Genomic DNA, 12,283 nt, shown 5'->3' with positions numbered 1-12,283 from the left:
CGCACAGAGCAGGTGATGGGGCTGGTGGGAGGGAGAAGCAGGGACCATCACCTCCCCGTGGCAGTACGGACCTAGATGGCCATCTCTCGTGGCCTTAGCAGAGGATGGCTATGGTAATGTGGCTAATGTTACTTGTTAGAGGAGGAAAGCTTTGCTAATCTTCACAGAGCTGTACGAACACAAATATTGGGCAGCTGATCATCCCAGCAATGCTGTAGTCCACACTGAGATGTCATTTCCAAGGCATAAACAGATTAATAGGGCCCTTTATGCAAAAAGGAGAAGCCTGCCCCTGTCCCTAGATGGTTTTAAGCAATTGGTTGGTTTAAATGGTTCCCAGGTTTAGGTAAAAAGATCCTACTGAAGCAATGTAGCTCACCTCAGCATGGAGAAATCCAGTCAGGCCACATCAAGGAGGAGTTGCAGAAGTGAAGAAGGAAACGTAGGATTCCTGGTAAGGAGAGGCTCTCCAGATTGATGAGGACACGAGCACCTCATGGGTAGGCAGAGCCATCCCACTCTCACCACCGTACCGTGGGATTGCTATGCTGCCTGGGGAGCAGCCCAGTAACTGGGGCTTGTCATTTGGGGTTTTTTCCCCTTACAACATTCTGGGTTTTTCTTAGAAGTACCTGATGCAAAGACTTTTCCTTCCATTGAAGCAGTGCTCTAGCCCTGTGGTGCAGTTAAGGAAGGGCAAGGCGAGGAGTGTCAGATGGGAAGGAAATGTTGTGTGGACCCGCTGACAGCCTCTTGTCCTGAGCTGAGTCCAAGCAAAACGGGGTATTGTCTGTCTTCAGTCCTCCTCTGACTTGTGCAGGCATTTCTCTTTGTATCTGTTGCAATGCCTGCTTTTGCAGAGATGTGTCTGACACCTTGTATCACCAGCGAGTAGTGAAACAGGAAAATCTCATTGAGGTTTCCCCCTTACTGCATCTGAGTGCTGTATCATTTAACCATGTCTGATTCTCATATATTCTTTTTACTCCTTGAAGTGAGCCATTAAGCCACATGTGGTCCTTGCAGAACTGACTGATGATGCTGGGAGCGGGTTTAGCATTAGCTTAATGGAGATGATCTTGTGTACTGAATCCTTGTAAATGTTCCTTAAGTTTTGCTGACTTAAGACAGCACAGCCACCAGCATCATTCTGGCACTAAAAGCTGTAACCACAAAACCTAAAAATAAAAAAGGTAGCAGTAAAACTAGCTAGCTTTCTGCACTTTATATTGGTATTTGTGTAAGTGGTGACTAGGAAACAGTCCAAACATTCGAGAAATTATAGTCCTGTTCTGGTTTTAGAAAAATCTGAATCCATGCTTATTGTAATGTTTGTGTACAGCCAATTTGTCTTTGAACTGTACTGGAATATGATCTAACATGAAGCTTTTCCTTCAGTCTCTCTGCTAGAGAATAAAACTAGATTCAGCTCCAGCAGACATCAGTGGATGAGAGTGTCAAAATATTTCAAAAACGTATGGAAGTGTTTTTCTTCAATACGTTTTCTGTTTTGTCTTCAGTGATAGGAAACAAACAGAAATTTGACAAAAGCATTTTCTTTCACGGCTTTATCTTGCTATGGCAAATTAAAAGCTTGTGCTCAGGAGGCGGGCGTCTCAAATCTTAAAAGATTTTTTACGTTGAAGCTTTTTCTTAATACTTAGATAATCTAAACCCATTTTGAAGTGGGCTGTCCTGTGTATATGGGGCACACTTAGAGGTGGATGGAAAATGTCAACTGTCTCCTTTTCTAATTTTCTCAAATAGAGAGAAGAAGGTGTTTTGAGACAAAAATTAGGATTTTTTTCTGTTCCCCTCTCTCTGAAATTCAGAAGTGCTATATCTCTTCAGGCTTTAAAATAAAAAAGCTGGGGGGGAAATGAAGGACTTGTTCTGGCAAGATTAAGCTGAGGGAGTTCTGGGAGACTATATTTTATCTTAATTTATTTGAAAAGGTGGAAGTCCCTTTGCCATGTGTCCAAAATAACTCAGACTTCCTCTTTGTGAAGTTCATAAACAGCAGAGGCTCTGCAGATAAACTTCAGATTGGCACTTAGCTCAGTACTGCTCGCTTGCTGTACCATTTCACCAACTTCATCATTCTTCCTTTCCATATTGATAGCTCAGCTGTGTGTGCCCTGATTCCAGGGAGTGAAAAGGACCAAGTGAAGAAGAGCTGGCTTGTGCCAGGGCTCCCAAGTGATCGCACCTGGGCAGAGCACACAAACAAAGGGCTCCGGCTGCCTGCGGGAAGCTCATCGCATGGGTCTCAGCTGGGGTAGTTGGGCTGCAGTCAGGGGGAGGGATGCAGCTCCCTGGTTGTCATTTTGCCAGGCTCATCCTCTAGCTGTGACTTGTCCTGGGGCTGGGCAGGGATGTCTCTTCAGATGACACATGGTGACGGGCTCCTCTTTAACATGTCCAGGCTTCCCAAAGTGAATACAGGAGCCGCTGCGAGGAGGTTTGGCTGTTGCAGAAGGCTGCCTTGGTAAAGATGAGACCTTGAGCCCCCATCAGGTTTTATATTTTCATGTTTGAGTGTCAGCAGACCCCCTGAGACACAGGTGACATGGCTTGCACAGCAGTGGGAGGTGAGCAAAGCAGAGCGGGGCTTGTGCTTTGCAAAGGCCAGGCTATCACGGGTTTTCAATTCCTTTAGGACCATTACTTGTGAAACTACACGATGCTTCTATTCCCCTTTGTCCTCACCACCTCATGTAACCATCAAAATCCTAGAGGGGGAAAAAAAAAAAATCTTGTCTTGCTTGAACCACAATTATTTTTGACAGTAAACTTGCAAATGCTTTAGCTGGCTGAGAGCACTTCTGGAAGTTACAAGTGACAGGGCTCCATAATTTCCCTCTGGCAACCTATTTCAGACAAGTTGCTGCAGATTGAATAGCTTCATAATTTTGAGATTAATCTTTCTTCTTTTTCGTAGTCACCCTTGGATGTTGCATCACACAGGGTGAACTTATTCTGTAAAGCCACTAGAGGCGAGGTGATCAGTCCAGGAGCAGGAGAAGGCTTCTTTTTCTCATCATTTTTTAGGATAGAAGTTTATCTCAGAATATTACTTAGGCACCTGATTAGCTGGTAGTTCTTGTGTAACAAATCCATTTCAATGAGAAGTAAACTGCAGTAAATGATTAACATAATCTTCTTTACTAATGACTAGCGGTTTTTAATTTAATGAGTCACTTCTAAAAGTTTGAGGGGGAAACAGAGACACTTTTTTTTTTTTTTTTTTTTTAAATGATCACAGTGCAGTCATTTGCATGTAGAAGCCTGGTGTTGTTTCTCAAAGCAGCCATATCAAAAGTATGTGTGCTCACTCAGATATGTACAGCTCACTTGCAAAAGGAAATGTATTGCATGGGCTTTATAAAATTACTATTATGGTCATGATTAATGATTTTGTTATCCGAGCAGTGAAACCACAAGACTTCACGACTGCCACAGTAATCACAAAGCTCTAGTACGTGCTGCACGAATTTCTCTAAATGAGCATTTGAGGGTGTGTTGAAACAGAGTTCCTTACTGGACTCCCTGTTCCAACAACTTTAGTTCTGGGTTCATTTCTCTTATGTGGCTACTGGGCATGTTTTCAATAGTTTCCCCTCAAAAACAAATATTGGAGCTGGATTGGTTTCAGCAGACTTCAGAGGAAGATAGCATTTCTCTGACACACCAGTGGCTTGATGGTTTGGGACACATTTTTTCATTGGCGAGATAGCCTGGCTCTGGAAACCACCTCCTTCATAGATATATTCCTGTAGGCAAGTGTGGTTTATTTGGGTGACCTTCAGCAAACCTCTCATGTCTCCCCAGTCCACCATCCTCCCCAAAATTTTCACTGCTGTGCTGATGGTAGAAAATCCCAGCCAAGACCCAGTCTTGTCATGGGGGACAGAAGTTTTTCCCTGCTTCCATCACTGACAGAGGCTTTCCATCATTTGTTTGTAGTGGCATTTGGCTGAAGATGAGAGTTCCTTTTCTTTGAGAACGTGTCTGATTCTTGCGGGTCACCAAGTCCAGGTTCAGTCCTAGTGTCCCAGTGGAGTAGTACTGAGAGAGAACAGTATACTTTTGAAGGCCTGAGCATTATCAAGCCTTTTATCCTTGATCACTTATTTTCTTCTGAGGGTTTCTCTATATACTTTTAACTGGGCTCTGTCGGAAGTATCTGAGCCTGTTCCAGTGAATGCCTTGTGATCTTCTCTTTTGAAGGATACCAGAAGAATAATCTCTTCCTGCTCACATTCCCATGGGACTCACGATTCGGGAAACTTCTCTACCCGTCTTCACGGTCCCTTCCATCATCTCTTTTCTAGGCTGGAGAGACCCAGACTACTTAGTTAGCTGTTGTTGAGAAGCCGTCCCGTGTCCTCGATTGTCCCAACCATGGCCCTGTGAACTTGCCGTGGCAGAAATACCCTTTTATTGTCACAGGGTAGAAGGGGGTGGCCAGAACCACAGAATGATTGGGGAAGCACAACAGATACATGCAATTGATGATCATCTTTATTGCTGCTGCTTTTGTTTTCTATCTCTGGCTGAGCTGCCAAGCTGACACTGCACAGGGCTGTCTGTTTTAACCCCAAGACCTCTTTCCTGAACAGCGATAGCTGGCTCAGAGTGCATCATTGTGCATGTCAGATCAAGGTGTTTCCGTCACTTTGCACTTTAGGGATAATTTTTTTTTTTTTTTTTTTTTTAAACATCTAGTCTCTCAGCATTGTGAGATTCTTAAGCAAGTTTTCAGGGTCAGTTTTTATTTTTACTCCCTTGAATAACTTAAGTTTTCATCAGAAAACTGTGTCATCTTGTTCACCTCTCTTTAGATCATTGATGAGTATTCTTTCCAGCACAGGTTCATTGGGGTTCACAGCTTTTGGGGTTCATTGGTGACCTGCTTGGGAGTGGGATATTTTACCCCTAATCTTTAAACTGTTCATTCCTATGTGTCTAGACCCTTCTCTCTTTTCCTATGGAAGTTTGAAGAAGTTTGAAGCTTTGATGGGGGACCTTGCTGGAAAGAAAGAGTACTTATCCCGGCCAATGGTCAGCAGAGTAACCCTGCAGACATCTGCCTTTATCAACCAGTTGCCTTTAGCGTCATCAACCAGGAGGCAGTGTGAACTTTTTTACAGATGAGTGAGCAGAGACCTTGTCTCGGATAGCTTGCTTTCTCCCTTTCTGGGCACTTAGAGTAAGTGTTTGTGTTGGCAACCTGCCCCTCTAATCTGAGGACATTGAACATGGAAATGCAGCAATTTTTAATAAGGTGAAAGCGGAGGCCAGAGCCATAGCCTCTGTGGTATGCTGCAAACAGGTTCTGTAGCCATGTCAACACATGTGGAGGAGAGGCTCGGTTGCCCCAACGGGTCTGAAGGAGAATAAGGTGTGGAGGAAAGCAAGAGTAGATAAGAATTGGTCAAGATAAAAGTCACTACAGCCTCTTTTCCAATTGCCTGCTGCAGAAGTACTGCGTTCCCCAAAAGGCAGCAAATAGCACACTGCTCGGAGGGTTGGTTATAGCTCCCAGCTGCCCCGCTGAGATTATCTAGCAGTTATATCCAGTTTGGGATTTTTATTTTCATCTAGGAGGGTGAGGGTGTTGCAGGCCAGTATGTGCAGCCTCCTCCAGTTGGGTAATTTTCCCAGGCTTCGTTATTTTAACCATGAGCACCCATGATTTTTTCGGAGTGTATTCACAAAAGGCTTGTGCCAGCAGGGCTCGGCTGTGGTTCCAGTGAAGGTGAAGGCTGGCTGGCACAGCACCGTGTTAAGGCCCTGCCTCCTTTTTGGTTCATGCCAGTCAAAGTTTAACTTTGAGAGCAAGCTGTGGGCTGAGGCTGCCTGGGCTACGGGGCGTATGCCTTTCTGTTGTTGTTCTGAGAAGCTTAAATTACCGCTCGGCATCCGGGTCTGCACCACATACAGCACTGCAAAAAGGTACTCGTATGAGGCAGCTATTGTAACTAAATCCTGACTCTTCTCAGGTTTTCCAAATAAGTTGGAAGCTTAATGGTGTTATGAAGTACTTGCTTGTAGAAGCTGCTTATTTTCTTTCGAAATGTCCCCAAAACGTACTTAGATATTGTAGGACCTGAAGTTACTGGCACAAAGATTAGCTTTGAAGGGTTTAAACCCCAGATTCGAAGTGGCGTTGTCTAATAAGTTATGAAAACTGGGCTGATGAAACCACCTTTTAAAAAGAGCCTGCGTATCTGTGCAGTTACATTTTAGAAGTGTTGTTAACTATCTTAAGAGTTGTTCTGCTTCCAGGGACTTGTTTAAAAACAACCAAAACAAACACATGCATTAAAAGTCTGTTCCTAATGGGTGGGTCAGCTATTCAGAACTCATCCTGCTTGTTTTACCTCTCAGATAACCCAGCTTGGCTTTACATCACACTGCAAACAGATGTATATTTGCTTTCAACAAAGTAAGTTGGGAGTTCAGTGTTTTTAAGTGCTGCTTTACTGGCTAAAGAGGATCAACATCTATTTTCTGTTGTAATGCTTTAAGGTGTGCTCACCTTTGGACAGAATCTTGCCAAACATTTTTAGAATAAACAAATACCACAATGAGCATTCTTGTATTCTTGGAGTAAAAGACGTGTCTAGTACGATTCATTGGAAAATAATATTTTGAGAGTGCATTCTTGACAAGGAGAGAAGGTTTTTCAGGTAGAACCAGTCTTCTCCCATTACCGATACAACTTTTCTCCGCTCTCGAGGTTGTGTCTCTAGCTAACTGTTGTGGCAAATGGAAGCCTTTCCCTTGGACCTGTCATAGCTGCAGCATAGCTTAGTAGTTGGAGGGGGATGGAAATTCTTCTTAGTTGAAAGCACCAATATTTTAGGCACTTGCAGTGTTACAGCTCTTCTGATCGTTGTGCATGGAGGCTCTTTTTCCTGCTCCTGATCAGTTAGTGCATTTAACAGCTCTCGTCTGATATTCATGGTAATATGAAAAATCCTAACCAATATATGAAAGGAATTAATGGGCAAAGTCCTGAATGTCTAGGTGTCGTATGGAAACTATTTTAGCCAAGGAATGGCTATGGAGAGGGGATGTCTAAGACTGGTACCTCACTGTGTAGTTCTCCAGGAGAAGAAATAGATATATGAAGAAGCTGAGGGTATTGGCAACAGCATGTTATTGTGTGATGTTTCAACCTGTCATGATTGTCGTTGTATAATGATGTAACTAATTAACCTAAAGAAAGTGCTCACCATGAGCCAGGAATGTATAAAAACACAAGTAACATTCATTGCACATTTGAGATTAGTGACAAAAGCAGAAAAAATAAACCTGAAGTGTTTAAAGGAAAGCTGAGTATTCAAGTAGCCTGCGAAGAACTGGAATTTGATGAGTGTTTGGAGAAGAACATGTGAAGGAGTTTTTGGCTGAATGGGACGCCTGCAGGTTAACAAAATTGCTGGTATTTTTGTAGCCTGGGAAACTAGTCGGGTGCAGCCCAGGCACACAGATGCTCTGTCTGGGTCTGCTTGCAGGACTTACACGATTGCATCATTTGACGGAGTTTAACTTTGCTCTTTGGAGTTAGCTCCTAGCATGAACACTCATCATCCCGCAGTGCCCAGTATAACAACTAATATGCCAAGCGAATATGAGTGGTGTTGGTGAATATGTCATGGGTAGGCTATGGCATATTATTTTTCCATGTGGGTGGCGACAGCTTTTATGGCCTGGCAACAGATCTGCCTCTTTCAAGTATTTTATGTGAAACTTTATGAAGCTGCCTGCTGTCAGATGTTGCCAACATTGCAGGTGTGCACAAAGTCAGTGAGTGGCAAAACATCTCTTTTAATGCAGTGTGCAGTAACAGCTGATTGTATGACGATTTTTTTCCCCCCTTTCCATTTAAAACAGAATGCTACAGATAGCTCCTCTAACTCCTCTCAAAAAAGGGAACAGCCTGTGCGAACTCTGGCTTCTCCTGCATCCTGCGAACATCGAAGAATTTGCACTCGTGGACACCTTCATGACCATTATAGCTCTGACCACTACCATCTAGAACAAGTAAGGTTTCTTCCCAGTGTTGCCACCTAAAGGGCTGTGTCTGCCATAGCTAAGATTGGTGTTTGGTTTTCCCACATACATCCCTGAAAGACGCCTCCCGCCCTTCCTTTCTTCCCTTTTTCTTTTCAGTGTGCTTTAAATGGCTTCCAATTATTAAAAAAAAAAAAATAATAAAAGGTTGGGGGGGGGGGGGTTACACTGTGATCTAATATGTTACGTTGTACCACGTGCATACAGACCATTGTAGGTCTGTGACAGTTGTACTCATTCCTGAGCCAAAGGCTGAAACTGTGATGGGTCACTGTGAAGGGCATACAAAGAAGGAAAGACAAAATTCTTAGATACTGGCTTCTCACTAAGCAAGGAGATGGTGATTGCTGATAGCTAAGTGAGCTTATTTACCTTTCCTCCCTCTTCATCCCTACTTCCACAGTCAGTACCGCGATCCTACCGGCATGTCAACTTCCCAGACGATGATGAGGAGATAGTGCGCATCAATCCTCGGGAAAAGATTTGGATGACTGGATACGAGGACTATCGCCATGCCCCAGCACGAGGAAAGAACTTTGATCATGATGACATGGACTCCTACGTACGTTTTGCCAAAAGCGAGGCCTCAAAACATGAATACACTTACCCTTACGTAGACAACTCGGACTTTGACCTGGGTGAAGATATCAAGGGTGCTGTGATAAAGACTCAACCTGTCAAATTCAAGCCCAGGCGGAAGGAAGATGGTGAGAGGTCACGGTGTGTGTACTGCAGGGACATGTTCAACCATGAGGAGAACAAACGGGGTCAGTGCCAGGATGCTCCAGACCGTGTCAAGACTTGCATCCATCGAGTGAGCTGTATGTGGTGCGCAGACACTATGCTCTATCACTGTATGTCCGATCCAGAAGGAGACTATACAGATCCTTGCTCGTGCGACACCAGTGATGAAATGTTTTGCCTCCGGTGGATGGCCCTTATCGCCTTGTCTTTCATTGCTCCATGTATGTGCTGTTACTTGCCGCTTCGGGCTTGTTACCACTGTGGGGTCATGTGCAGGTGCTGTGGTGGAAAACACAAAGCTGCTGGATGACTACAGATGCATTCAAAGTGTTACGTTTTTCCTGTAGTTCGAGGAACACGTTGGTTTCGGAGCATTGAGGTCACTCATTTTGATGCAGCCACTGTGCCCGACAGCATCCAGAAACCACCAGTTCGGATCACTTCACATTCGGTCATCTGGGGCTCATGCTGCATTGATTTGCTCATCAAGTGTTCTAACTAACTAACCTACAGCATAGACTTTTGTATTATTAATCTGTAATCGAAACAGACTGTCTTGTACATGTTTTTTTTTGTTGTTTTTGTTTTTTTTTGTTGTTGTTGGGGTTTTGGTTTTGTTTGTTTTTTTGTTTGTTTTTTTTTTTTCCAGTTAAAATGAGTTTGAGAAAAGAACTGCTTTAAATGGTGGTGGATTGTAGAACATCTCCAGGTTGTGTCCGTCTTGCCTCCGCTTGTGTGGTACCATCAGCGTGTTAGCAAGGTTTGGCATTTCTAGAAACGGGGTGGTATAGTGAATGAAATCTCACTTGGAAGATATTTTAACTTGCTGTCAAGTTATTGTGTGTGTATAGAAGGTGTGCTAGTAACAAACTTGTACCACAACACAGTATTTCTGTCACTGGTTTTCTTTGGGTTTTTTGTTGTTTTCCAAAGCCAAAATAGCCATCTAAGCTGCGGTTTCTCTTCTAGAGTCCATCATCATTTCCTTCAGCAAACATCTTAAATTATTTCTCTGTTCATAAAGCTCTGTGAACAGAAAGCAAGGCTCAGCCACCATAGTCACATAACCATTGAGAATCTGGTAGTTCTTACCTGTAATCATTTCAGACCACTACTTGAAAGGGAAACTTAAATTTTAGGGTTTTCTTTTTTCCCTAAATAACATTGGAAAAATAAAACTGTGTTTTCAGAGTTCTGCCCAAAAGAAAGGGAACTTCTTCATTAGCCAGCCATGTAATAATGATCTGTGAATAAAACACTAAGGTTCCAGTTGAGGAAAATTGTTGTTATGCAAAGAATTACTAACAATGCAACGTCAAAAGCACTATTATGGCAATTCTGGGGAAATGCTGCATTAAGTGGTGGATTATATGGAAAATCATATTTGTTTGTTTGTTTTCTGTATAATACATGAGCATGAGAACATATGCGTCCACGGTAGAAACTACATTTAGCAATCTAAACAGGTATTTAAAATCAAGAGCCAGGATGTTAACCACCACTTCCATTTCCTGACCTGCGGTCCCAATCCTCCAGATGCTTACACATGTCTTGACGTATTGCACGTGCAGCTGGCGTCTCTGTGACTCTGTGTGTAGGATTAAGCATGTGAATCTTTGCAGGAGCCAGACCGAAGCGTCTCCCTGGCTTTCCCCTCCCCAGTTCACCACCCAGATTTATCAAGTGGATGCATAAGGTGCATACAGCAGGCTAAGATTACTTTAAATTTTTTTATTTTTTTTTTAAATGTCATGTTGTCTTGTGTACAAGGCTTGTAATTAGCTTGGAAAAAGAGTATTTTTCTAATATATTACAAGGAATAGCCAAATAATTTTTATTAAAAAAAAAAAAAAAAAGATTTAGCGCAGTGAGCTCTAACTAGCATAGTACAATCCGAATACTTTGAGGCAGCTAGGGATTGGCTTGTCAAAGCTGGCACTGCTGTTCCTGCCATAATTTCTTTCTGCAGTAAATTGCCAGTGGGCGCATGTCCTTTCCCTCCCTCTATTGCACATTGACATCAGTCTTAAAAGAGAGGATTTTTTTTTTTTTTTTTAAATTAATTTGCCAAATAAATATAAAAGGAACACTTGCCATTCTTTCTTGGTGGAATGCCCCAACGGTTCCTCTGAGAGTTAATCACAGCTTTCTAGTCAAACATGAATTAAGTATGCAATGTGCTTATACACTATAGAGTTTGGTAGGCTTAATTCGTAGCAGTTGCTGGGGATTTTTTCGGTTGGGAAAAAAAAAGAATGATAGTGGAAAAGGGATGGAGTGTTACACTCTGGGTGATGTGTCTGGGTTTGCTGAATGAAATATAAATATTTTGTGCCTAATAGCAATTGACAAATCTCTCAATGGTGTCTAGTAAACATCAAGCCAGCCTCGGAAAAAAAAATATTAATGGAACAACCTTTTCCTTCTTTTTCTGTTCTCAAAGTTGTTTCATGTAAACAAACTTCTGTAAGATCTTCTCTCTATAAAGCACAACACTACAAAAAGATCTTACAGCTTTTTGTCCGGTCTTGAAGTGCCCCTATTTATTTAAGTAAAGTAGACATACTCCAAGCCTTTCTGTATGTCTGGAAATAAAAGTTTAAAAAAAAAAAATCCCTCTTTTTTTTTTTTTTTTTTTTTTTTCCTTTTTCCTTCCTCCCCCCTTCCTTTCTTCCCCTCTTCCTTCCTCCCTCTTCTCTTGGTTTTTGTAATACTTGTAGATTTTGCTGCGTGTGTTATTTGGTTTGTGAAGGCAGTGGTGTAAGGGCACAATGATAGAAATGGGTGTTTTTTTGTAAATATTTCTTAATTTCCACACTGCTGCTGAACAGTGTGTAGCGTTCTCCCAGTCAGCTTTGCAATACTGACATCAATCATTTGAGAGAAATTATTCAGATTTTATTTTTGTATCTGTGGTAACAAAACATTAACCAAATTTTTTTTTCTGTTGTGGAAAGGATTTTTTTTGTTTGTTTTTCCCAAGCTATCGCTCACGTTAACAAATTAAAGTGCCTGAAGCCTCATCATTATTCTATCTATATACTAAAAGTTAAAACCCTGTTGTATTGATTTTTATAAGCCTTTTTACCTCTGTGTAAAAAAAAAAAATATATATACAAGTGTATGATGTACATTTTAGTTCTTAACTTCTTTTTTTATTGTTTCTAATATGTATGATCAGTGTAGCTATTGCTTTAAAATGTACCATGTAAATATAAATACATCATATCAAAATGACACTGTTTATTGTTATTTTGCTGGCTGGAAAATGAGGGGAAAACAAAATGGTGCCAGGAAACACGGGGCCATTGCCGGAGCTGCCTCCCCAAGACCTCAGGGTTTCTGAGGAAGAAAATTGATCTATTTTATATTTTTCGGTGGTAAAAGCTGCTAAGATCTGGCACAAGCCATACTTGCCCAAATGCAGCAGGGAGCGTGGGGGCCGGTGTTTTTT

General features: G+C 42.1%; 1 protein-coding gene across 2 annotated transcripts in view; it reads left to right on the top strand.

The window, feature by feature from the left end:
• The window catches only part of SPRED2 (sprouty related EVH1 domain containing 2), a 67,066-nt gene extending 55,003 nt beyond the window's left edge, over positions 1-12,063 (top strand). For both annotated transcript variants that reach the window (XM_042796216.1, XM_032993484.2), the window contains exons 5-6: positions 7,906-8,055; positions 8,489-12,063. In XM_042796216.1, coding sequence (XP_042652150.1) covers positions 7,906-8,055; positions 8,489-9,139 — 801 coding nt within the window. In that variant the 3' untranslated portion in view covers positions 9,140-12,063. The remainder of the gene's footprint in view (positions 1-7,905; positions 8,056-8,488) is intronic.
• Positions 12,064-12,283: the final 220 nt, after the last annotated feature.

The sequence above is a fragment of the Tyto alba genome, unplaced genomic scaffold, assembly GCF_018691265.1.
Source record: "Tyto alba isolate M040663 unplaced genomic scaffold, T.alba_DEE_v4.0 Super-Scaffold_22, whole genome shotgun sequence".
Lineage (NCBI taxonomy): Eukaryota > Metazoa > Chordata > Aves > Strigiformes > Tytonidae > Tyto > Tyto alba.
The sequence above is the reverse complement of the archived record's forward strand: the minus strand, read 5'-3'. Positions and strand labels throughout refer to the sequence as shown.